We start from the raw sequence: 24,139 nt of genomic DNA, 5'->3' as shown, positions 1-24,139 counted from the left end.
CATACATTCTGTATTTATATTCTGGTCTGTTTGGATATTTTAATTTCCAATTATAATAAGCAGTCTTCAGCTTATCAACTGAAACAAAATAACATTTATGCAATTTTTATATTCCTTTAAGTATAGTCTTGGACTAACCTATGTATGCAGACTATTGTGTATTTTGGAACTCATACCATACACCATTTGGTATGTATTTATTGTATGTAATTTCACTGTAAGAGTGCTACTACTGTCAAAGACTGACTGTAGATGAAGGCTTAGAAGTGACATCTTAACCATCCTGGAAATAAAGCTGAGCTGTATGCTATATATTCAAAAATAGTGATTTGACAAGAAACTTTTTTACAGCTATCAAAATGCTAAACAATAATAATCAGATAGATAAAATAATAAGAAAATTGGAATTAGATCTGCAATGTATGGGTAAGGGTTAGGGTTAGGGTTGAGGTTTTGTTAAATGTAGAGAGTGGTTAACAAAGGAAGTAAACAAGAACAAAAGAAAAACTGTCACAATTTTCTTTCTGATAAAAATCAGACTAAATAAAGGGGGTGAATATATAAATAATGCACAACAATGGAACAAACATGACCAAACACAAAGCCCTTCATTTCATTTAGCCTTGCTTAGCCTCTGCAACCACAAACTAAAATTCTCAGAAAATGCAATCAGTAGTATTTATATTTTGCAATTTGCAGAGATGTAATGCAGAAGTGATGAGAAGTAATGACGAAATTCTTTGTTATTGTACTTAAGTACTTAATTTTTCTGGCATTAGTACTTTACTATTTATTTTTCTTATTTATTTTATTTTTCTTTACTATTTACTTTCACTTATTAAATTTTTACACAAATATCTGTACTTTCTACTTCTTACGTTTTTAAACCAGACTCGTTACTTTAAGTTTTAATCTATTTGGTCTGAATGTAAATATTTATCTATTACATGATCAATATTTTTTCTTCTCATTGTGCACCATTTTCAGCGCATCAACTTATTTCCTGTCACTGCCTGGCTCTCACCCACCACAGATGTAGACTAGTTTATGAAGCTAACAATGAACAAGGCAGAAGGCAACAAGAATTATGGGGTTAACTGGATGATACAGATACTTAAGTACATGTCAGAGCCCAAAGATCTTTACTTTATCTTGAGTAAAAAAGTATAGTCAGTAGTCAAGTTTCAAGTCAAGTTCATTTCTGTAGCGCTTTTCACAACAGACATTGTCTCAAAGTAGCTTTACAGAATTTTAAGAGTTAAGGTGAATAGTATACATTTATCCCTGATGAGCAAGCCATGGCGACTGTGGCAAGGAAAAACCAGGGTCTTTTACAACATGAGTATCTGTACTTCTACTTCAGTGAAGGATGTGTGTACTTTTGCCACGTCTGACAATTTGTAATATACAATTGTTTAATATATAAGCCTTAGCTGATCAGGGCAATACAGTCAAAATATTTTAAAAGTCATGCAATAAAAGCTATTCTCAAGAACAAAGATCATCAAATTGTATTTACCAACAAATACAACAATACACACGAAATGTAATAATTCCATGAAAGATTCAATACAAAATCAAAAAATATAGTAATAATAATAATAATAATAATAATAATACAAATACAATTATATATATATATATATATATATATATATATATATATATATATATATATATATATATATATATATATATACAGTGAGGAAAATAAGTATTTGAACACCCTGTTCAAATACTGACATAATCTAAAAAAAAAATCCAGAAATCACAATATATGATTTTTAAACTATTTATTTGTATGATACAGCTGCAAATAAATATTTGAACATCTGTCTATCAGCTAGAATTCTGACCCTCAAAGACCTGTTAGTCTGCCTTTAAAATGTCCACCTCCACTACATTTATTATCCTAAATTAGATGCACCTGTTTGAGGTCGTTAGCTGCATAAAGACACCTGTCCACCCCATACAATCAGTAAGAATCCAACTACTAACATGGCCAAGACCAAAGAGCTGTCCAAAGACACTAGAGACAAAATTGTACACCTCCACAAGGCTGGAAAGGGCTACGGGGAAATTGCCAAGCAGCTTGGTGAAAACTGTTGGAGCAATCATTAGAAAATGGAAGAAGCTAAACATGACTGTCCATCTTCCTCAGACTGGGGCTCCATGCAAGATCTCACCTCGTGGGGTCTCAATGATCCTAAGGAAGGTGAGAAATCAGCCCAGAACTACAGGAGGAGCTGGTCAATGACCTGAAAAGAGCTGGGACCACCGTTTCCAAGGTTACTGTTGGTAATACACTAAGGCGTCATGGTTTGAAATCATGCATGGCACGGAAGGTTCCCCTGCTTAAACCAGCACATGTCCAGGCACGTCTTAAGTTTGCCAATGACCATTTGGATGATCCAGAGGAGTCATGGAAGAAAGTCATGTGGTCAGATGAGACCAAAATAGAACTTTTGGGTCATAATTCCACTAAACTTGTTTGGAGGAAGAAGAATGATGAGTACCATCCCAAGAACACCATCCCTACTGTGAAGCATGGGGTGGTAGCATCATGCTTTGGGGTGTTTTTCTGCACATGGGACAGGGCGACTGCACTGTATTAAGGAGAGGATGACCGGGGCCATGTATTGCAGATTTTGGGAACAACCTCCTTCCCTCAGTTAGAGCATTGAAGATGGGTCGAGGCTGGGTCTTCCAACATGACAATGACCAAGCACACAGCCAGGATAACCAAGGAGTGGCTCTGTAAGAAGTATATCAAGGTTCTGGCGTGGCCTAGCCAGTCTCCAGACCTAAACCCAATAGAGAATCTTTGAGGGAGCTCAAACTCTGTGTTTCTCAGCGACAGGCCAGAAACCTGACTGATCTAGAGAAGATCTGTGTGGGGAGTGGGCCAAAATCCCTCCTGCAGTGTGTGCAAACCTGGTGAAAAACTACAGGAAACGTTTGACCTCTGTAATTGCAAACAAAGGCTACTGTACCAAATATTAGCATTGACTTTCTCAGGTGTTCAAATACCTATTTGCAGCTGTATCTTACAAATAAATAGTTAAAAATCATACATTGTGATTTCTGGATTTTTTTTTAGATTATGTCTCTCACAGTGGACATGCACCTACGATGACAATTTCAGACCCCTCCATGATTTCTAAGTGGGAGAACTTGCAAAATAGCAGGGTGTCCAAATACTTATTTTCCTCACTATATATATATATATATATATATATATATATATATATATATATATATATATATATATATATATGTATATATATAAAAAAACAAATAAACAAACATTTGTGTAAATGATCACTCACCAGTAGTCTTTGTTCATGCAGTTTGTGCAGATGGTCTGTGTATGTGTATCTGAACATCAGATCAATATATCTAACCCTAGTTTCAGCAACAAAAGTGGCTTTTCGTTTCCTGTTTTTGCTAGTTAAACCAAAACCTGAAATTCATGCACCATACAATGGACACTGCTTTTAAAAATTACTGTTAAAAACTTAGATTTACTTATTCTATTCTATTTCTGCAATAAAATTCAATCATTCCTTTTCATTTTATCAAAATTGCTTAATCAAAATAAAGAATTAATTAAGGGATGTAATAAGCCTACAGAACAGCTATAAGTGCTCTACGTTGTCTGAGATCTTCCAGCACTGCTCGACTGGTACCACCTTCCCTCAGAATAAGAGGTAAGTGTACTTCAAGGCCCTTCTCTGTTCTGGCACCGAGGTGGTGGAATGAACTTCCCCTAGATGTCCGTACAGCGGAGTCCCTGGCTATCTTCAAGCGATGGTTAAAGACTTACCTCTTCCTGAAACACTTTCCAAGTTTGCTTTGTGGAATTCAAGAGTTATATTTATATTAAGTTTGTAATCTTGCGCACCAGTGTAGATTTATTCATTGCTAGAGACTCAAAGCACTTTTTGTACATCGCTCTGGATAAGGGCGTCTGCTAAATGCCGCAAATGTAAATGTAAATGTAAGTGCCTTTGCATGAATTCTATAATGTATGTGAATGTATGTGTCTATACAGTGGCACCTCGGGTTACGAATTTAATTCGTTCCGGTACTTTATTCGTAACCTGAAAAGTTCGTATCCCGATACAAATTTCCCCATAATAATGAACAGAAACTTCGGTAATTCGTTCTGGACAACCAAAAATATTACTTAAATAAAAATAAAGCCAATATTCACTAATATTATTTACTTTTAACATGTTATATTAAAATTATACCACATAAAAACATACAAAAGAGGAAAAGATCTTTACCGGTACTTTCCTTTGAGAAGACTCGCTGCAGGAGACGACGTCAGAGAAGGGGAGGAGGGAGAGTTATTGTTTGAAGGAGAATCTTATTATATTATATTATTTATATATTATTATATATTATATTATAGAATATTAAAGACAGTGTTATTAACACGAACGCTGAGACAATTGTTGCATTAGAGGGAAAATGAGAGCTGTTTCTTTAAGGCTACTATCAGTTGGTATTGAAGTCCAGAGTGAAATTCATTATGGGTATTGTACTTCGGAAAAGACTGTAACCCTGCTAATCTATCTTCATAAAAACAAGTAAAGTGGTTATGCATCGGCTAATGTTGTCCATCTCATCATTTCACGAGCATCAACTAACGAATTGTTACGTTGTTGTATACACACAGTTGTCTGACCGATTTTTTTTACTTAAAAATACCACATTCTAATAATATATTGACTTGCTGAATAACCAGTAGAAATGCCTATTTGAATTACCAGTAGCAATGTCTATTTGTCCAAAGTTTCAGATACTTTATTTGTATTCTATACAAATAAACAATATTTGTCAAATATAATTATTTTACTATGACATATCCACAGTTGATCATTTCCTTTGCAGAACCCCTTACCCAGTGGTAAACATGGCCTTGTCCCAAATTTTTTGAGATGTGTTGATGCCATGAAATTTAAATTAACTTATTCTTCCCCTAAAATGATACATTTTCTCAGTTTAAACATTTGATATGTCATCTATGTTGTATTCTGAATAAAATATTGAAGTTTGAAACTTTCACATCATTGCATTCTGTTTTTATTCACAATTAGTACAGTGTCCCAACTTTTTTGGATTTGGGTTTGTACTTGACACATGCAAACGTCTGGGAACTGAGGAGACAAGTTACTCAAGTTTAGGAATAGGAATGTTGTCCCATTCTTGTCTAATACAGGCGTCTAGTTGCTCAACTGTCTTAGGTCTTCTTCATCGCATTTTCCTTTTTTATGATGCGTCAAATGTTTTCTATGGGTAAAAGATCTGGACTGCAGGCTGGCCATTTCAGTACCTGGATCCTTCTTCTACGCAGCCATGATGTTGTAATTGATGCAGTTTGTGGTCTGGCATTGTCATATTGGAAAATGCAAGGTCTTCCCTGAAAGAGACGACATCTGAATGGAAGTATATGTTGTTCTAGAACTTGGATATACCTTTCAGCATTGACGGTGCTTTTCTAAATGTGTAATCTGCCCATGCCACACGCACTCATGCAAACCCATACCATCAGAGATGCAGACTTTTGAACTGACAACTTGGGTTGTCCTTATTCTCTTTAGTCCGGATGACATGGCGTCCCAGTTTTCCAGAAAGAACTTCAAATTTTAATTCGTCTGACCACAGAACAGTTTTCCACTTTGCCACAGTCCATTTTAAATGAGCCTTGGCCCAAAGAAAACGCATGCGCTTCTGGATCATGTTTAGATATGGCTTATTTTTTTACCTGTGGCGAATGGCACGGTGGATTGTGTTCACCGACAATGTTTTCTGGAAGTATTCCTGTTGTGATTTCTATTACAGTAGCATTCCTGTATGTGATTCAGTGCCGTCTAAGGGCCCGAAGATCACGGGCATCCAGTATGGTTTTCCGACCTTGACCCTTACGCACGGAGATTGGTCCAGATCCTGAATCTTTGGATGATATTATGCACTGTAGATGATGATAACTTCAAACTCTATGCAATTTTTCTCTGAGAAACTCCTTTCTGATATTGCTCCACTATTTTTCACCGCAGCATTAGGGGAAATGGTGATCCTCTGCCCATCTTGACTTCTGAGAGACACTGCCACACTCAGACGCTCTTTTTATACCCAATCATGTTGCCAATTGACCTCAAAATGACTTCAAAATGTGTCATTTTCAACGTTTGATATGTTATCTATATTCTATTGTGAATAAAATATAAGTTTATGAGATGTGTAAATTATTGCATTCCTTTTTTATTCACAATTTATACAGAGTCCCAATTTCTTTGGAATTGGTTTGTATAACACAACAACATCTCATTGCAAAAATCACAGGAATTGAATAGACTCCATTATCTATTGCAAATTGTAAATAAAAAGGAAACATTTATGTGAATTTGAACTGGCAACATTCTCATGATCTGGTTGTGTTCTGCTAGTGAAGTCGCTTATGTGTAGGTCCTGGCTTGTGTTTTATCTTCACCTTTTCTCACACAATAAATAAAAAATAAATGGTTTTTGACATACACCATTTCCTCTTCTTGAAAAGTGGGGGTTACTTGCTTGGTCATATTTCCTCTTTTAGAGGGAAACACGCCTGAAATATGTTTGAATATAGAAACAGATGAACATCAGTTCTTTGAATCAGCACGAGCCATAAGCATTCATGTCGACATAAACCATGAGTTGCAATACCATTAGTCATTAACTTGCATGCAAATGGAAAGGGTTGCGAAAAACTCTTGCAAAGTCTATTTTGTTCATTTGCCACTGAGCAAACGTTTCTCACAATAAACATGTCATTGTTTCAATAAATAATAGAGTACTTGAGACTTAAAACATTTACACGATCAAAATTTTATTGCTCATGCAAACCTTTAATGTGCATGCTAAATGCAAAAATCAACATAACCAAGTTCATATAATCTTGCAATCTTTATGCATGGTCAAGTCAAGGGACTTTGACAAAGTATTCTTTAACTGTCTAAAACATCTGGGCTCCTTCTGCAGCACACTGCCCTGATACTGTCAAACACAGCCATATACAGGATGGGATGAAGGCACATGTTCACACAGGCTAATGCCTTTGACATTTGGTATCCATCATGAACATAACAATTAGATTTACCTTTCCTTTCTTCTTTTACTTTAAACTGCCATATTTGTAAAATGTGATATGGGATAAAGGACACTGCATACAGGATGCAGGCTAAACCCACAATCAGAGCCACTTTTTTCTTCTCTAATGAAGTGATAGTTTCATTTTTTAAAACCACTCTTAAAACACCAAAATAGGAAGCAAAAGTAATTACAAAAGGGACTAAACAGCCTATTAAAGCCATAAACACCCTGTAGGTAGCCCTTTCAGAATTCTGGTCTGATTGAGAAGAGTTGCTGGTATTGTTTTGATGTGCAAATAAAGAACATCTTTTCCCACTGACACCTGAATAATAGAGGATTGGAGATGAAAAGCTCGCCACAAAAATCCAGACAAACACGCTGATGATCTTGGCATGTTTTGGACGAACATGGTTGCGTGTGAAGAAGGGATGAACGATGGCCAGGTATCGATTAACACTGATGCATGTGATAAAGTAAATGCTGACGTAGAGGTTACAGGTGAAGAGAAAACGCTCTATTTTGCAGACAGCATTACCAAATTCCCAGTTAAATTCTCTAGAATAGTAGATGATAAGAAGTGGAAGACTGAGGGCGTAAAAGATGTCACTGATGACCAGGTTGCAGGAGAACACCACTCCCGTGTGCCAGTTCCTCCTCTCTTTAGTCACCAGCAGCCACAGAGCCAGGATGTTCCCCATCAGCGCCACACACATCTCCACACCGTAGATGGAAGGTAACAGGTTGGTTTGAAATCTACTGTTACACATGCTTCTGATTTCATTCATTTGACCGAGCCTATTAAATACAGCAAAGAAAAGCACATGTATAAGAATAATGAAAGGAATAATATTGCACACATCTGGTGTTTATCAATAAGTCACAACCCAAAAGATAATCATAAATTTAATCTTAAACATCCAGATCTTCTACTTGTACAAAACATCAAAATTGCTTAAAATACTGAATTATCCCAACACTCACCTGCAGTCTATTCAGTTTCTTCTTATGTGTCCAACTAATCACATTGAATCTGACCAAGAGGTTTCTTGTTTGAACTAATGCAGTCCTTGCTGAGTGTAAATGCTCGATTCTTACAATCCTTCATCCTTTTTACTCATTCTTCTCGATGTATAATTGGTATCCTCTTTAGCTTGTTTTACTTCTCTCCAACGTGTCTTTGCCAGCAGATTTTTGAACCCTGTTTCCCGTTTTCTTAACAGAGTTTTTTGTCTATCACCAGTAGTCTCTTTTTAAGGGTAGTTAAAAAAAAAAAACAAGAAAGAAAACAGGAAGAGAACCTCTTCCTTGATCTTAGTTCTGTGTATTTTCAGATACGCAAACTATCACCCAGATATATGCGACAAAAATTGTGGTTACACAACATTTATATATAAATATAAATCTATAATACATCTATAATAAAATGTACAAAATTAACAGCCACCATTTCCAAATCCTTTACATTTGTAACGAATTTAGATCGCAAAAAAAGGAAATATTTATAAGTAATTATAACGTTTTATAGTTACTCCTAAATATTTAAATTAAGTTGAATTGACGGTAATGGAATTAACGTTACACTTATTTGGTCTGTTCGTCCGCCAAACAGACAGTATAATCTTTTATTAATTCTATAAAAGATGTATCTCCCTGGCAAAGAAAGACGTGTCTGGGCCATGTTTCCTCTTTAAAGAAGGGAACATGTCTGAAAAAATATATTAAAACAATCAGATGGCAGGCCGTACAAGTGTCACAAGCTTGTGATGCTATTTCTCCAAAAAATGTGTGTCCTGTCTTATCTATAAAAGGGCCAACTGAGCAGAATTTCACCTGACTAAAGAGGTGACGGTCTTTAAATAGCACATCAGGCGTCGATTCTAATTGGTTGGAATGAAAGCAGCCCTTTATAGATTAGATGGGCCACTTGTCATAAAGCCTATGACTATGTTTAATCTACACAAACATAGACACACACATTCCTTATACACTACTTGCAGGACACAACAATACCAATTCTTTCATAATGACTTAAACACAATAGGTTTGCTATGGAAAGGCAATAATGCAGTAGTAAAATACATCTGAAATTCTGTAAAAGGAAGAAATATATTGGTACTAAGTTTTTTTTAACCATACGAGCTGTAACATTTACTCAGCTACTTCCAATTAGCATGCAAAAAATTGTATAGCAACATCAATATTATAGTCAAATTGCCCATCAGCATTTATTACTGCAAAGCAACTGACTGACCTTTTTGCATTTACGTAGAAAGAAATGTTAAATTTATTATTTTTAACAACATCAGAGTGTATGTATGTGCAGGGAATGGGGAAGTGTATGGACCAAAATTAAAGTTGCTTGTATCTAGTGATACCTTTATAAAAATCTACAAAATGTCCAGAAATGTGTATAGAAAATTTAGAAATGGATGCAACGTGATTAAAAAGGGAGTGTGTATGAGTGATACCTTCATCGGGTTCCTCCCAGACGGCCTGCCTGTAATACTCTGCCTCGTCTTCAGACTCCTCAGCCTCAGGCTGGTCCTCCTGCATCCCAGTATCCTCGACTTCACTGTCATCAGATGCAGCTTCTTCCTTCTGCCATTTCCTCTTCATGCCCTTCAGGGTACTGTGCATTCACACAATTAACAACAGAATGATCAAATAGCTCAAAAGTGTGGTTGCAATGTAGAAAATTGTATGTTTGATTTTTGCTCAGCTTCATTTTATAGTATGTTCTGATTTGGGATGCAAAACTCTGCCCCCTGGTGGACACATTCAATTAAATTTTATTTCTATAGACTTAAAGCAATGGACATTTTTCCAAAGCTGTGTTACATGGGTAAATAGATTAGGAATATAAATCTCTAAATCTGTCTCTATACGTTTATCCCTAGGTTTGTTTTTGCAGTATCATGCAGGACACAAACAAGGTCCAAGACAACCAGCCACACCAAATTTCAGGGGTCAGCATCTAAAAATAAAAATAAAACTGTGTGAAACCGAGTGTTTACTTGTTCTCTTCTCGTTTTTCATCCTTAAAGGCTATGTTTTGCTCCTGCATCCTTCTGCGTTCTGCTTTCTCCTGCAGACGAGCCTCCTTCCTCTTCAGGATCTCCCGAATCTCCTCCTCGCTCTTCGTCACTACAAAGAACAAAAAAATATAAATGACACTATACTTAAGTACCACAGACCGTGTGTACACCAGAATGTATTAAAGGGGGACTCACTGATCGAATGATAAAGCACGTTCCCCTCTCCCATGCCTTCAACTATCTTCACCAGCTGCAGGGTCATTCTGGGACCAATCTGAAAAAAATGTAAAATTAATAAAATTAAAAGATTCAACATGTCCTGCATATTATAGAGTAAAAATTGCACTTATCAGACTAATCGACCCTCCTCTTCCTCACCTCAGTAAGGCAGACAGCGCTCTGCTGTGCCCTCATGTTCCCACGACCTGAGTAGACCTGAGGCAGCTCAGTGATGTTGTGTTCGCCATCTTACTCTGCTTCGCTTTCTGAAAGGTTTACACCCCTTAGAGAGGAAAAATATATATCAATATTAAAATACATTTTCTAAAGAAAACAGAAGTTTTTTATTTTTTTTCCCAAAACCAATGCATCAGAGCGTTTACTTTGAAAGATCACTGAGAAACAGTGTAAATTACAGCCGTGAATTATAAATCATAATCCTTTGTATTCAGGAGACAACTCAATAATATATCATGTCCTTTAAGGCACATCAATAGGCGTGTGTTACATTACATTTACATTTGCAGCATTTAGCAGACGCCCTTATTCAGAGCGACGAACAAAAGTGCTTTGAGTCTCTAGCAATGAATAAATCTACATTGGTATGCAAGATTACGAACTTAATATAAATATAACTCTTGAATTCTGCAAAGCAGACTTGGAAAGTGCTAATTTAAGTATTTCAGGAAGAGGTAGGTCTTCAGTCGTCGCTTGAAGATAGTCAGGGACTCTGCTGTACGGACATCTAGGGGAAGTTCATTCCACCACCTCGGTGCCAGAACAGAGAAGAGCCTTGAAGTGTACTTACCTCTCATTCTAAGAGAAGGTGGTACCAGTCGAACAGTGCTGGAGGATCTCAGACAGCATGGTGCAGTGCGAGATGTGATGAGGTCACTGAGGTAAGATGGTGCTGGTCCATTTTTGGCCTTGTAGGCAAGCATCAGTGTTTTGAATCTGATACGTGCAGCTACTGGAAGCCAGTGAAGGGAGCGCAGCAGTGGGGTGGTGTGGGAGAAATTGGGCTGATTGAACACAAGTCGTGCAGCTGCATTTTGAATCTTTTGCAGTGGACGAATAGCGTTCAGGGGAAGACCCGCCAGCAGAGAGTTGCAGTAATCAAGTCTTGAAATGACAAGAGACTGAACAAGCACCTGGGCAGCCTGTATGGACAGAAATTGTCGAATCCTTAGGATGTTATAGAGAAGAAATCGACAAGAACCTGCAACATTAGCGACATGTGGGAAGAAGGACAGTTCATTGTCTATAGTTATCCCAAGATTACGAGCAGTGGCTGAATGGGGAGAGCAGAGAGTTATGAAGTGTTATTTGGAGATCTTGACCTGGAGATTAATCACCTAGGATGACCAGCAGTTCTGTTTTGCTGGGGTTGAGTTTTAGTTGGGGAGCACTCATCCATGAAGATATGTCTGTCAAGCATGCTGATATCCGAGCGGAAGCTGTGGTATCTGATGGAGGGAAAGAAAAGATTAGTTGACTGTCATCTGCATAGCAGTGATAAGAAAACCCATGTGAGGATATGACTTCACCAATGGAGTGTTTTAAGGCAATTTGTAATATTTACTGCCCTCTGCTGCCTGTGAAGTGAACTGCATCTACAATAAACCAATAAACATATTGGCAAGTCCTACAAGCTCCTCCCCCTGAATTAAAAACATCAAGGCTTTGCAGCCCTTATCCTGAGACCCTAAATACTGCAAACAGAAGCTATTCCTACACTGGTTTGCCAAGTTATGTGACACATTGTAAGCATACCAACACTCGCTAATAATTATTATTAAACAACTAGCTTAGCTGAGTTTTAGGTATATATTTACTACATATTTACGAAATAAAGATAAAATGTAAGATTAGTTATGAACACAAACAAAAACAAAAAATTAACTTAAATGACACTGTCCCTCTTGTACCCGACCATGCTAGTTTCTTGGTGAGCACTTTGTAGATTCACAGAAGTCACATTTGTATTTTTACTGTAAATTCTACTTTGTATTATTTCTCAGCAATTATATTCTAGTAAAATATAGCGTGCATTTATAATTCTTTTTTGTTCAAATTTTCTTAAATGCCATTTTATATGATTAACCAGACGAAAAAGGCATTTCAACCCAAATATAAATAAGAGAGAGCCCCCTGGTGCCTATAAAGAGAACTGCAACTACCTGCTTTAAAATCCTCATTTCACTCGACTCACTTCAGAAGCAGGTCGCTGATGCTCATGCCCACCGGGACCACCTTCAGACTGCTGCTCGGCTCAAGGGGGAAAAACCAAAAAGTGTTAGTGGGGAAAGTGTGTAGGTCTAACTGACTTCCACTGACAATTTATGCGAGTGCATTAGTGTGTTTACTTTGAAAAGAATCACAGGATCATCATTCATAAAAGTTTACATCATGTGCACCATCTACATGCCAAGGCTGTACAGAGACAATGTTACTTACTAATGGCGAAACTCTATTTCTTGAGATGCAGGATAGTAGCTCACCAACACACACCTCTTAATGTTGTTCAGGTTGACCTTATTAAGGTAAAATAACCGAAAAATAAAAAAGAGAGAGATAGATGAAAATGAAAATATTTATTCAAGAACAGGTAAGAAAGGCAATGTGATAGCTGAGGAAGGAGATCAGAGTCCAGGTCAAATCACAAGAAACCTCAGGAGACTATACGTTCATCATGTTTTTTTTTTAATTTATATATTTTTTTTAAAACCAAACCCCTGATTTTATACCTTGTGCACGTTGATGGAGGAAAACATATTCTGAAACATGGTAGCCATCAGTTTGATATGCATCTCTAATTACAGTAGTTAAGTTCAAGCTAAAATAACTGAAGAATACACATTTTATATCAGAATTTTAGTTTTTGTTATGTTCTTAGAAATATTTCTAAGCTAAAAACGTTATCTATATCTGATGCAGAGAAGCTCATCCATGCATTCATGACCTCCAGAATAGACTATTGTAATCCATTACTAGGTGGTTGTCCTGCATCATTCAAAAACAAGCTACAGTTAGTCCATAATGCAGCAGCCAGAGTTCTCACTAGGTCGAGAAAATATCACCCCAATCTTATCATCCCTACACTGGCTACCTGTTAAGTTTCGAATCGACTACAAACTACTGCTTCTTACTTATAAAACACTAAATGGTTTGGCTCCCATGTATCTCTCCAGACTTCTAACACACTACAATCCGTCACGCTCCCTGGGATCTCAAAACTTTGGACTTCTATTAGTTCCTAGAATAGCAAAGTCCACTAAAGGCGGTAGAAAATTCTTACTTTTAGCTTCTAAACTTTGAAATAGTCTTCCTGACAGTGTTCGGGTCTCAGACACACTCACCCATCTTAAGTGCAGATTAAATATATGCACTATATCTTTTTAGCGAGTCCTTCACATAACACATATCACATATCATGACCTTGTGCTCCAGGGTTAGGGTTAGGGCTACGCTAATTCCTCTCCACTGCTTCTCTTTCTCTCCCCATCCCGAGGCATCCTGAGGTTGCTCCAGCCTCATGAAGATTGTGGACCTTTAAAGAAGTAGATGCCGCAAACATCCCGAACCATCTAGAGACGTACCAGCGCCAATTGGATCCACTTCATGTGGAGTTTTGACATTGGACCTCCTGGAGTGTTTAAAGGCTCTGGCATGGAGAAGCTGGTGTTGGATCTGTGATGATTTCAAATGTTAAGCTATTTTATGAGTTGCTCAGTAGCTCCTAGTTTTATCACCACAGATGACTGTATAAGACTGTAGAAAGAACATTACTTATAATCTTATATTCCAGTGCTTATGTTAGTTCTCACTCTCCAGTGTTCTGTATTGTTTAAAGATTTATGATCACACCCTTGATGTCACCCAAATGAGGATGGGTTCCCCTTTTGAGTCTGGTTCCTTTCAAAGTTTCTTCCTTATAACATCTAAGGGAGTTTTTCCTTACCACAGTCGCCATGGCTGCTCATCAGGAATAAATACACACCATTCACCTAAACTGTTAAATTCTGTAAAGCTGCTCTGAGACAATGTCTGTTGTGAAAAACGCTATAGAAATAAACTTGACTAGACTTGACTTGTTGAGTTCAGTTATTAAAGTCAACCTCCACAACAGCTCTGCTGGGAAGAAGAGACAATCTAATCACATGATCTACAATTTGAATTAGTTCATGTAAGACCAAAATTTTATTGCTAATACAAACCTTTAATGTGCATGCTAAATGCAAAAATCAACATAACCAAATTCATATAATCTTACAATCTTTATGTATGGTCAAGTCAAGGGACTTTGACAAAGTATTCTTTAACTGTCTAAAACATCTGGGCTCCTTCTGCAGCACACTGCCCTGATACTGTCAAACACAGCCATATACAGGATGGGATGAAGGCACATGTTCACACAGGCTAATGCCTTTGACACTTGGTATCCATCATTTATATAATTAGATTTACTTTCTTTTACTTTAAACTTTAATATTTGTAAAATGTGATAAGGGATAAAAGACACTGCATACAGGATGCAGGCTAAACCCACAATCAGAACCACTTTTTTCTTTTCTAATGAAGTGATAGTTTCATTTTTTAAAACCACTCTTAAAACACCAAAATAGGAAGCAAAAGTAATTACAAAAGGGACTAAGCAGCCTATAAAAGCCATAAACACCCTGTAGGTAGCCTTTTTAGATTTCTGGCCTGTTTCCAGAGAAGAGTTGCTGGTATTGTTTTGATTTGCAAATAAAGAACATCTTTCCCCACTGACACCTGAATAATAGAGGATTGGAGATGAAAAGCTCGCCACAAAAATCCAGACAAACACGCTGATGATCTTGGCATGTTTTGGACGAATGCGGTTGCGTGTGAAGAAGGGATGCACAATGGCCAGGTATCGAATAACACTGATGCACGTGATAAAGTAAATGCTGACGTAAAGGTTACAGGTGAAGAGAAAACGCTCTATTTTGCAGACAGCATTACCAAATCCCCATTTACATCCTCTAGAATAGTAGACGATAAGAAGTGGCAGACTGAGGGCGTAAAAGATGTCACTGATGACCAGGTTGCAGGAGAACACCACTCCAGTGTGCCAGTTCCTCCTCTCTTTAGTCACCAGCAGCCACAGAGCCAGGATGTTCCCCATCAGTGCCACACACATCTCCACACCGTAGATGGAAGGTAACAGGTTGGTTTTAAATGTACTGTTACACATGCTTCTGATTTCATTCATTTGACCGAGCCTATTAAATACAGCAAAGAAAGGAACAATATTGCACACATCTGGTGTTTATCAATAAATCACAACCCAAAAGATAATTCATCATAAATTTTATTTTAAACATTCAGATGTTGTTCTACTTGTATCTAATAACATTTCCCATGTAGCACAATGAACCAACTTTTAATATATTTACAAAATATCAGAATTATCCCAACACTCACCTGCAGTCTATTCAGTTTCTTCTTATGTTTCCACCTAATCACATTGAATCTGACCAAGAGGTTTCCTGTTTGAACTAATGCAGTCCTTGCTGAGTGTAAATGCTCGATTAATACAATCCTTTATCCTTTTTACTCATTCTTCTCGATGTATACTTGGTATCCTCTTTAGCTTGTTTTACTTCTCTCCAAAATGTCTTTGCCAGCAGAATTTTGAACCTTTTTACGTTTTCATACCACAAATTTTTTGTCCATCACCAGAATCTTATTTCCTGTTTTTAGAAGTACAAAAAAAAAAAAAAGAACAGGAAGAGAACCTCTTCCTCTATCTTAATTCTGTCTATTTTCAGACACTCAAACTATCACCGAGATATATGCGACAAAAATTGTGGGTTCACGAAATTCAAATACCCGCTCGCTATAAATTTATGATAACTGTACAAAATTACCAGCCACCATTGCCATGTCCTTTACATTCTTGCAGTATTTGATTTATGCTTCATGGACAAATTCTATTTTACCCTTCCAATTTTGCATTTGTCCCATTTACATGCAGTCAAGTATAATTTTTTTTGCCTTACAATAATAAATCACTGAATTCTCTCCATCAGCTTCAATGTTTCCTAACCGTAAATCCAAATTTTCAGATTCTGTACAAAAAGCTGATATTCTCAGAACATTTCCTGTGACGTCCACATGTCACTTTGTCCCCTATTTTCCTGTTTGTTACAACACCAAAAATTTCATCTCAGCAAAAAAATCACAATTTTTAGTAAAGACATTATTTATTTCTGTAAATGTAATACATTTATATGAACATTTTTACAAAACAATTGCTCTTTAGACAGTTTACAGTCTTTTCCAGGCTGCTTTAGGAGATTAGCAGTTTACATTCGAAACATCGCCACCACCAGCTCGTGTTCTGCTAATGCAGTCCCTGAAGTTTAGGTCCTGGTTTATGTTTTATCTTTACCTTTTCTCTTTCTTCTTCTTGAAGTCCTTCTTTCCGTGTCCTCCTCTTTGGCCTGCTTTAAATCCAGAGCCGGTTTTGGTCTTTGTCCTTTCCCCTTTGAACCATGTGCCCCACTTTTCTTTCCCCCAAACCTTTCCCCTTTATTTCCTCCAAAACTCTTTCCTCCTTTGCTCTTCCCAAAACGACTGCTGACCCCCGCCATTTTTCCCGCTCTAAATCCTTTGTTTCCTGCTGCAAATTTACCCGTTTCCTTCCCACCAAACTTCCTGCCAGAAAAGTTCTTTGCACCAAAAGAAGTTTTGCCCGGAGGTTTAAATCTTGATTTTTTATCACCAGACGCTTTGTCTGTGGACAGTTTCCTTTTTTTAAAGGGCATTGATGATTTGCCTGGGCCGTGTTTTCTCTTTGAAGAAGGGAACATGTCTGAAAAAATATATTAAAACAATCAGATGGCAGGCTGTACAACTTACACAGGTCACAAGCATGTGATTCTATTTCTCAGAAAATGTGTGTCTAATCTTATCTACAAAGGGCCAATCGAGCAGGATACCACCTGTATAAAGAGGTGACGGACTTTAAATAGCGCATCAGGCGTCGATTCTAATTGGTTGGAATGAAAACCTACACCATAAGTTTGTTTTTAAACCATACAAGCTGTAACATTTACTCAGCTACTTCCAATAAGCATGCAGTTCTAAAAAAAATAAAAAATAAATACTGATGTCTGAAAAAAAATTGATGTATAGCAATATCATTTTTATAGTCAAATTGCTAATCAGCAATTATTACTGCAAAGCAACTGACTGCCTTTTTTGCATTTATATAGATAGAAAGGTTAAATTTATAATTTTTAACAATAGAGTGTATGTGCAGGGAATGGGGAAGTGAATGGACCAAAACTAAAAGTTGCTTGTATTTAGTGATACCTTTACAAAAAGTCCAGAAGTGTGTATATGTGTTATGTGAATAAAAAGAGTGTGCAGGAGTGATACCTTCGTCGGGTTCCTCCCCGACGGCCTGTCTGTAATACTCGGCCTCGTCTTCAGACTCCTCAGCAGGCTGGTCCTCCTGCATCCCAGGATCCTCGACTTCACTGTCATCAGATGCAACTCCTTCCTTCTGCCATTTCCTCTTCATGCCCTCCAGACTTTTTTTTCTGTGCACACACAAAAAGCTTATTAATGATGTCACCACAAAACCAAACACTGAAACAAGAACTAAATATGTAGTGGATCAGGTGGTTAATAATTAGAAATGAATGGAAATGCTGCATTGGTTTTTAAACATCGTTCCCTCTCTGGCTACTGTGCATCCACACAATTAACAACAGAATGACCAAATAGCTCAAAAGTGTGGTTGCAATGTAGAAAATTGTAAGTTTGATTTTTGCTCAGCTTAATTTTATATCATGTTCTGATTTAGAATGAAGAACAGTAAAATGTAGAATGAGTGTCCCCTAGTGGACACTCACCGTATTGCGCAATTCAATTACATTTGATTTCTACAGCCTTTAAACAATGGACATTTTCCAAAGCTGTGTTACATGGGTAAATAGATTAGGAATATAAATCTCTAAATCTGTCTCTATACGTTTATCCCTAGGTTTGCAGTATCATGCAGGACACAAACAAGGTCCAAGACACCCAGTCACGCCAAATTTCAGGGGTCAGCATCTAAAAATAAAAATAAAACTGTGTGAAACCGAGTGTTTACTTGTTCTCTTCTCGTTTCTCATCCTTAAAGGCAATGTTTTGCTCCTGCATCCTTCTGCGTTCTGCTTTCTCCTGCAGACGAGCCTCCTTCCTCTTCAGGATCTCCCGAATCTCCTCCTCACTCTTTGTCACTACAAAGAACAAAAAATATAAATGACACTGTACTTAAGTACCACAGACCGTGTGTACACCAGAATGTATTAAAGGGGGACTCACTGATCGAATGATAAAGCACGTTCCCCTCTCCCATGCCTTCAACAATCTTCACCAGCTGCAGGGTCATTCTGGGACCAATCTGAAAAAACAAACACATTTATAAAAAAAAAAAAAAAAAAAAAGATTCAACATGTCCTGCATATTATAGAGTAAAAATTGCACTTAGACTAATCGACCCTCCTCTTCCTCACCTCAGTAAGGCGGACAGCGCTCTGCTGTGCCCTCATGTTCCCACGACCTGAGTAGACCTGAGGAAGCTCAGTGATGTTGTGTTCGCCATCTTGCTCTGCTTCGCTTTCTGAAAGGTTTACACCCCTTAGAGAGGTTAAAAAATATATATCAATATTAAAATACATTTTCTTCTTCTTCAAAAAAAAAAGAAAACAGAAGTTTTCGGGGTTCCCCCCCCCAAAACAATGCATCAGAGCGTTTACTTTGAAAGATCACTGAGAAACAGTGTAATTTAAAGTGTCATCATCTGCATTGCATTGAGCGAGACAATTATAAATTAATTCCCTTTTTTTAAGGAGACAAATCAATAATATATCATGTCCTTTAATACACAGCAATGGGAGCCAGTGTTACCATTCCGATAGCATGTTTTATCATGCTTCAAGGCAATTTGTAATATTTACTGCCCTCTGCTGCCTGTGAAGTGAACTGCATCTACAATTAAACCAAGAAAACATATTGGCAAGTCCTACAAGCTCCTCCCCCTGCGCTTTCTGCTTAAACTGCATTTGCCTTTGAATTAAAAACATCAATGCTTTGCAGCCCTTATCCCGAGACCCTAAATACTGCAAACAGAAGCTATGCATACACTGGTTTGCCAAGTTATGTGACACATTGCAAGCATTCCAACACTCTTACCAGTCCTAGCTAATAATTATTATTAAACAACTAGCTTAGCCTGAGTTTTAGGTATATATTTACCATCAGAAATAAAGATAAAATGAAAGATTAATTATGAACACAAAAACATTAACTCAAATGACACTGTCCCTCTTGTACCCGACCATGCTAGTTTCTTGGTGAGCACTTGTAAAGTCACATTTGTATTTTGATTGTAAAATCTACTTTGTATTATTTCTCAGCAATTATATTCTAGTAAAATATAGCATGCATTTATATTTATTTGTTAAAATTTTTTAAATGCCATTTTATATCATTAACCAGACGAAAAAGGCATTTCAACCCAAATATAAATAAGAGCCCCCTGGTGCCTATAAAGAGAACTGCAACTACCTGCTCTAAAATCCTCATTTCACTCGACTCACTTCAGAAGCAGGTCGCTGATGTCCTCCAGTTTGCTCATGTTAGGGAACTTCTCCTGCAAGAGCTTCTTTACACCCTTGCTCATGCCCACAGGGACCACCTTCAGACTGCTGCTCGGCACAAGCGGGAAAAAACAAAACCGTGTTAGTGGGGAAAGTGTGTAGGTGTAACTGACCTCCACTGACAATTTATGCGAGTGCATCAGTGCGTTTACTTTGAAAAGAATCACAGGATCATCATTCAAGTTTTCATCATGTGCACCATCTACATGCCAAAGCTGTACACAGACAATGTTACTTACTAATGGCGAAACTCTATTTCTTGAGATGCAGGATCGTAGCTCACCAACACACACCTCTTAATGTTGTTCAGGTTGACCTTAAAGTAAAATAACCAAAGAAAGAGAGAGATAGATGAAAATGAGAATATTTAATTAAGAACAGGTAAGAAAGACGATGTGATAGCTGAGAAAGGAGATCAGAGTCCAGGTCAAATCATAAGAAACCTCAGGAGACTATACGTTCATCATGTTTTTTTTATTTATTTTTTTGACACACAAACCCCTGATTTTATACCTTGTGCACGTTGATAGAAGGGAACATGTTCTGAAACATGGTAGCCATCAGTTTGATATGCATGCCTTCCATTCCAAAATTATTCAGCACCAGCAGTGGATGATGGGTGAACTGCTGTTCATGCATCCTGTGCCTCTTTAAAGATGAAATGACATCCTTAATGAGAGTGTACTGAAAGAGAGAAACCACAACACATGCATTATTTAAAAATCGGCACAACATTTATGGTCAAACGGAGCACTTAATCAGCAGGTACATCAGTGCGTTTACTTTAAAACAAATCACTTTGCAGTCAGCATACTAAACTTTCATCATTTGTACCTTGTTCAAAGAAAATCTGAATAGCAACAGAGCATGCGTACCTTCGTGACCTGGAAATGGACAGTGGGGCCTTTAGGAAGTCGTGCCAGTCTCTGAAAGGGGATTCAAAACAATTCAAGTCATTAAACCAGAGATGCACAAAATAAGGCAAAGAAAGTGGGTATTAAAAAAATAATAAAAATAAATAATAATTAAAAAAAATTTATAATAATTATATACACACACAATATATATATATATATATATATATATATATATATAGAATATAGAAATAGAAATAGAAACGAGTGGAGGAGTGAATTTGAACTAGGCCCATCTGGAAAACTTGGAGAGAAATACAAAAGGGCCCTTTTTTTAATCTAGTTATTTATATAAATATTATGATTAATGATTATGATTGGTAAAATGCTCATTTGCTTTCGACCCACAATGAAGTTTGATTTTTGGTTGTTTATAGGAAAAATGTTTGGGCATCTCTGCATTAAACTCTCTACATGCATTCAGATGCTGTTTACATCAGAATATAGATTAATTAGAATTTACATTTATTGCATTCAGCAGAGTGAATTACCACTGAGCAGTTGAGGGTTAAATGCCCTGCTCAAGGATCCAACAGTAGCAGCTTGTTGGTGCTGGGATTTAAACTCACAACCTTCTAATCAGAACACCAACGTCTTAAACGCTGAGCTACCACTTCCCTTATTTTAGCATTTCAGATTCGAGCACTGGGGCAAATTTATTTATTCCGAACAAAATGTTGCTTAATATGCTGTAAAAACACAAACAAACAAAAAAAGGGGGGAAATGTTTCTACACCATGACCCTAATAAAGAAGACCAGTCTTGTAAAATACAATTTATAATTTGGAATCATCTCTGTGTGATCACAACTGTTAAGCTGAATGCATGCAAATGCAGCCTGCATGTGTTAAATGTTGTCCGAGTTTGCATTTTGCATAACAGTGTTTTTAGTCTATACCCGTCTGAACACACCCGAATCACGTTGTTAAAAAGAGAGTCGATTAGTTGCTTCAGCAAGCAGAATAAGAGTTTACAGGTTTCACTGTATTTCCCCCTGTCTAATATATTTTATCCTTCAAACATCAAATACAATTTACTCTTGAGAGATCGAATACTGTGATGCAACCTGCGGAATAGTAAAAATATAGTGCCAATATATAATCATAATATAATAATGTATAATATAATAATATTTGTGTCCTTGTGTATTTCTTCTCACTTTTAAATGATAATATACTTGTTATAATCTGTGTTGTGACTTACCAAGTTAACACTGTTCTCGGTTTTGGTGAAGACGAGGAAGTGCGTGACTCCCAGCGGTCCTGCCGCGGTCACGAAATCTTTTAAGACGTTTTTTTTTCGAACCTGGACAAAAACACACAGAATACTTACAGCACTTCCATACCAGACAGAATGAACATTTCAATGTCCATCAGTGTAGCAGCCAAAAAAACAATACTTGTCACTAAACACGTGAACGATTCGTAGCAAACACCTTCAGGGACTGTGCCGTGTACGGCTCCATGACGCGCCGCATGTCCATCATTAGCTCTTCCACGTTCTTCCCGATCTGGCCACGATGAAAGACGAAAGAGTGCGGCACGCTTCCGTACGTCTCCTCGGCCACGTGATTCGCGGCGACACGTGCCTTCTTCTGGTTTTTTGTCTATGGGGTGGAAAAAATTCATAAAAAAAATATCAGACTGATATATCGAACAAACAAAGACAGAAATAAAGTCATAACTGAAGAACAAATAAAATTCAGCAAGCTCTAATAATATTTAATAAAAATGGATTATTACTTATATTATTTATAAGATTAAGTCCATTAGTTCGCCTGTAAAATAGATCTTTGTGCAGACAAACTAATATAAGCTGAAATCTATTAGCTATAATCACAAGCTAATTATATATATATATATATATATATATATATATATATATATATATCACACACACTCAGATATATTATGATATTATAAAAATGTGTTTATTCATCTATATATTATCTGTAATATTTAATATTCACTGTAGTAATATTTAACAATAAACAATTAAATGTTTAGTCTGCTATTTTATTATATATATTTACCACATCCATTCCCTAATTTTAAATTAGATTATATACACATTTAAACATAACATAATAAAATATAATAAAACTGTAAATATGCCATTAAACTGCCTTTGGAACTTAATACGACTTTTCTAAACATGTCCATCTTTTCGAATAAACATATCGAGTTAAAAATATACAATAAAAATCTCTCGCCAAGTTAATTTATAAACTTTAAAGCCTGAAGAAAAGCTAATCAGTTAGCACTTAGCTTTACTCAGCTAGGAGTGTAATGTCAATGAATAAGCTGCTCTTACCTTGCTTTTCCCCATTCTCTTATCTTATAAATTAAATAATAATAATACCCGTTAAATGAAAGAAAAACAGACTATAAACGTGGATTCCTATTTGATAATAAACCGGATTTTCATGGCGAGAGATCAGGAGTATTTCAGCCGAACACACTTCGGAAGCCACGCTGCACACCAAAGCATGTCTCCCCACCCATATTCTGACAAGCCCCACCTTCTAGTCTACGATTGGGTAATATTGCACCTCCTTATTCATTACTATTGGTCCTAATATACAATCCAGTTGTTTGATTGGTTAGTAGAGACGCCATTACAAAGTGGGCGGAAATATTTAGGAATACGGGTTGGATAAACAACGTAAACGACCATGCTTTGACATGCAAGTGTAGTACGCATGCGTGCAAGGTGAAGAAGAAATGATCACTGCTTGTTGTTCTTATCGCCACCAGGTGTCCAAGAGGAGAACAGCTCCTCTAATATACCAAGCTGCAACATAACCAAATAAAAAAAATGCACTGTAAGTCATTGATGAGACCAAAAAGATTAAAAGTTAAAAAAAAAAGTACAATTTGACATTTAAGAGTTTATAATATATTTACATATTTACATATGCGTACATACACATGTCTGTATACAGTACTGTATATTAACCACTGTATGTTTTCTTTTATTCTGGTATTAATGCATTAAAACAAGAAACAGTAAGTAAAACATCTGACATTTTTCTGAATAAATAAATACAAATATTTAAAAAAACCATTAAGTTTTTTTCAAGTAACTAAAATAGTATTGTACAATTTGTATCTATATCTATATATGTACACTACCATGTTGTATA

The 24,139-nt window shown here is 36.7% G+C and overlaps 3 protein-coding genes and 1 long non-coding RNA gene across 9 annotated transcripts; 1 reads left to right on the top strand and 3 right to left on the bottom strand.

Annotated features, from left to right (window-relative positions):
• Positions 1–6,856: 6,856 nt before the first annotated feature.
• LOC124376101 (P2Y purinoceptor 11-like) lies at positions 6,857–8,602 on the bottom strand. Its single transcript, XM_046835015.1, has 2 exons — positions 8,122–8,602; positions 6,857–7,935 (listed from the first exon to the last, which is right to left on the bottom strand). Exon 2 carries the CDS (start codon positions 7,923–7,925, stop codon positions 6,996–6,998), a length of 930 nt encoding a protein of 309 aa, XP_046690971.1. The 5' UTR covers positions 7,926–7,935; positions 8,122–8,602; the 3' UTR covers positions 6,857–6,995.
• On the top strand, positions 7,808–10,147 carry LOC124376104. Its single transcript, XR_006923775.1, has 3 exons — positions 7,808–7,880; positions 9,663–9,766; positions 10,038–10,147. It is a non-coding gene; the product is annotated as an uncharacterized LOC124376104 (long non-coding RNA).
• On the bottom strand, positions 8,713–12,627 carry LOC124376102 (suppressor of SWI4 1 homolog). 6 transcript variants are annotated; one of them, XM_046835020.1, is made up of 6 exons: positions 12,607–12,627; positions 10,554–10,677; positions 10,371–10,449; positions 10,155–10,284; positions 9,609–9,769; positions 8,713–8,845 (listed from the first exon to the last, which is right to left on the bottom strand). In XM_046835020.1, exons 2-6 carry the CDS (start codon positions 10,587–10,589, stop codon positions 8,772–8,774), a joined length of 480 nt encoding a protein of 159 aa, XP_046690976.1. In that variant the 5' UTR covers positions 10,590–10,677; positions 12,607–12,627; the 3' UTR covers positions 8,713–8,771. The 6 variants fall into 6 exon arrangements, with proteins under 6 accessions (XP_046690976.1, XP_046690972.1, XP_046690974.1 ...); XM_046835021.1 differs by having other exon boundaries at positions 8,764–9,229; XM_046835016.1 differs by having other exon boundaries at positions 8,761–9,769.
• A 1,771-nt stretch (positions 12,628–14,398) lies between these two features.
• On the bottom strand, positions 14,399–23,504 carry ppan (peter pan homolog). The gene is made up of 13 exons (XM_046835411.1): positions 23,308–23,504; positions 22,430–22,600; positions 22,198–22,299; positions 20,956–21,006; positions 20,594–20,764; positions 20,320–20,396; positions 20,021–20,128; positions 18,935–19,058; positions 18,744–18,822; positions 18,529–18,658; positions 17,808–17,971; positions 16,806–17,238; positions 14,399–15,643 (listed from the first exon to the last, which is right to left on the bottom strand). The coding sequence occupies exons 1-13, from the start codon at positions 23,320–23,322 to the stop codon at positions 14,713–14,715; spliced, it is 2,556 nt and encodes an 851-aa protein (XP_046691367.1). The 5' UTR covers positions 23,323–23,504; the 3' UTR covers positions 14,399–14,712.
• Between the last annotated feature and the right edge of the window lie 635 nt (positions 23,505–24,139).

This window comes from Silurus meridionalis, chromosome 22 (genome assembly GCF_014805685.1).
Source record: "Silurus meridionalis isolate SWU-2019-XX chromosome 22, ASM1480568v1, whole genome shotgun sequence".
Lineage (NCBI taxonomy): Eukaryota > Metazoa > Chordata > Actinopteri > Siluriformes > Siluridae > Silurus > Silurus meridionalis.
The sequence above is the reverse complement of the archived record's forward strand: the minus strand, read 5'-3'. Positions and strand labels throughout refer to the sequence as shown.

What these genes read in the sequence shown, in the direction of transcription:
- LOC124376101 (XM_046835015.1), bottom strand. Translation starts at nt 7,925, where the DNA reads ATGAATGAAATCAGAAGCATGTGTAACAGTAGATTTCAAACCAACCTG.
- LOC124376102 (XM_046835016.1), bottom strand. Translation starts at nt 10,589, where the DNA reads ATGAGGGCACAGCAGAGCGCTGTCTGCCTTACTGAG. An exon ending in GCGCTGTCTGCCTTACTGAG is followed by an intron (nt 10,450 to 10,553) that starts GTGAGGAAGAGG and finishes CATTTTTTTCAG; the next exon opens with ATTGGTCCCAGAATGACCCT. An exon ending in GAAAAACGAGAAGAGAACAA is followed by an intron (nt 9,770 to 10,154) that starts GTAAACACTCGG and finishes GTGAATGCACAG; the next exon opens with TACCCTGAAGGGCATGAAGA.
- ppan (XM_046835411.1), bottom strand. An exon ending in ACACGGCACAGTCCCTGAAG is followed by an intron (nt 22,300 to 22,429) that starts GTGTTTGCTACG and finishes GTTTTTGTCCAG; the next exon opens with GTTCGAAAAAAAAACGTCTT. An exon ending in ATCAGCGACCTGCTTCTGAA is followed by an intron (nt 19,059 to 20,020) that starts GTGAGTCGAGTG and finishes AACCTCTCTAAG; the next exon opens with GGGTGTAAACCTTTCAGAAA.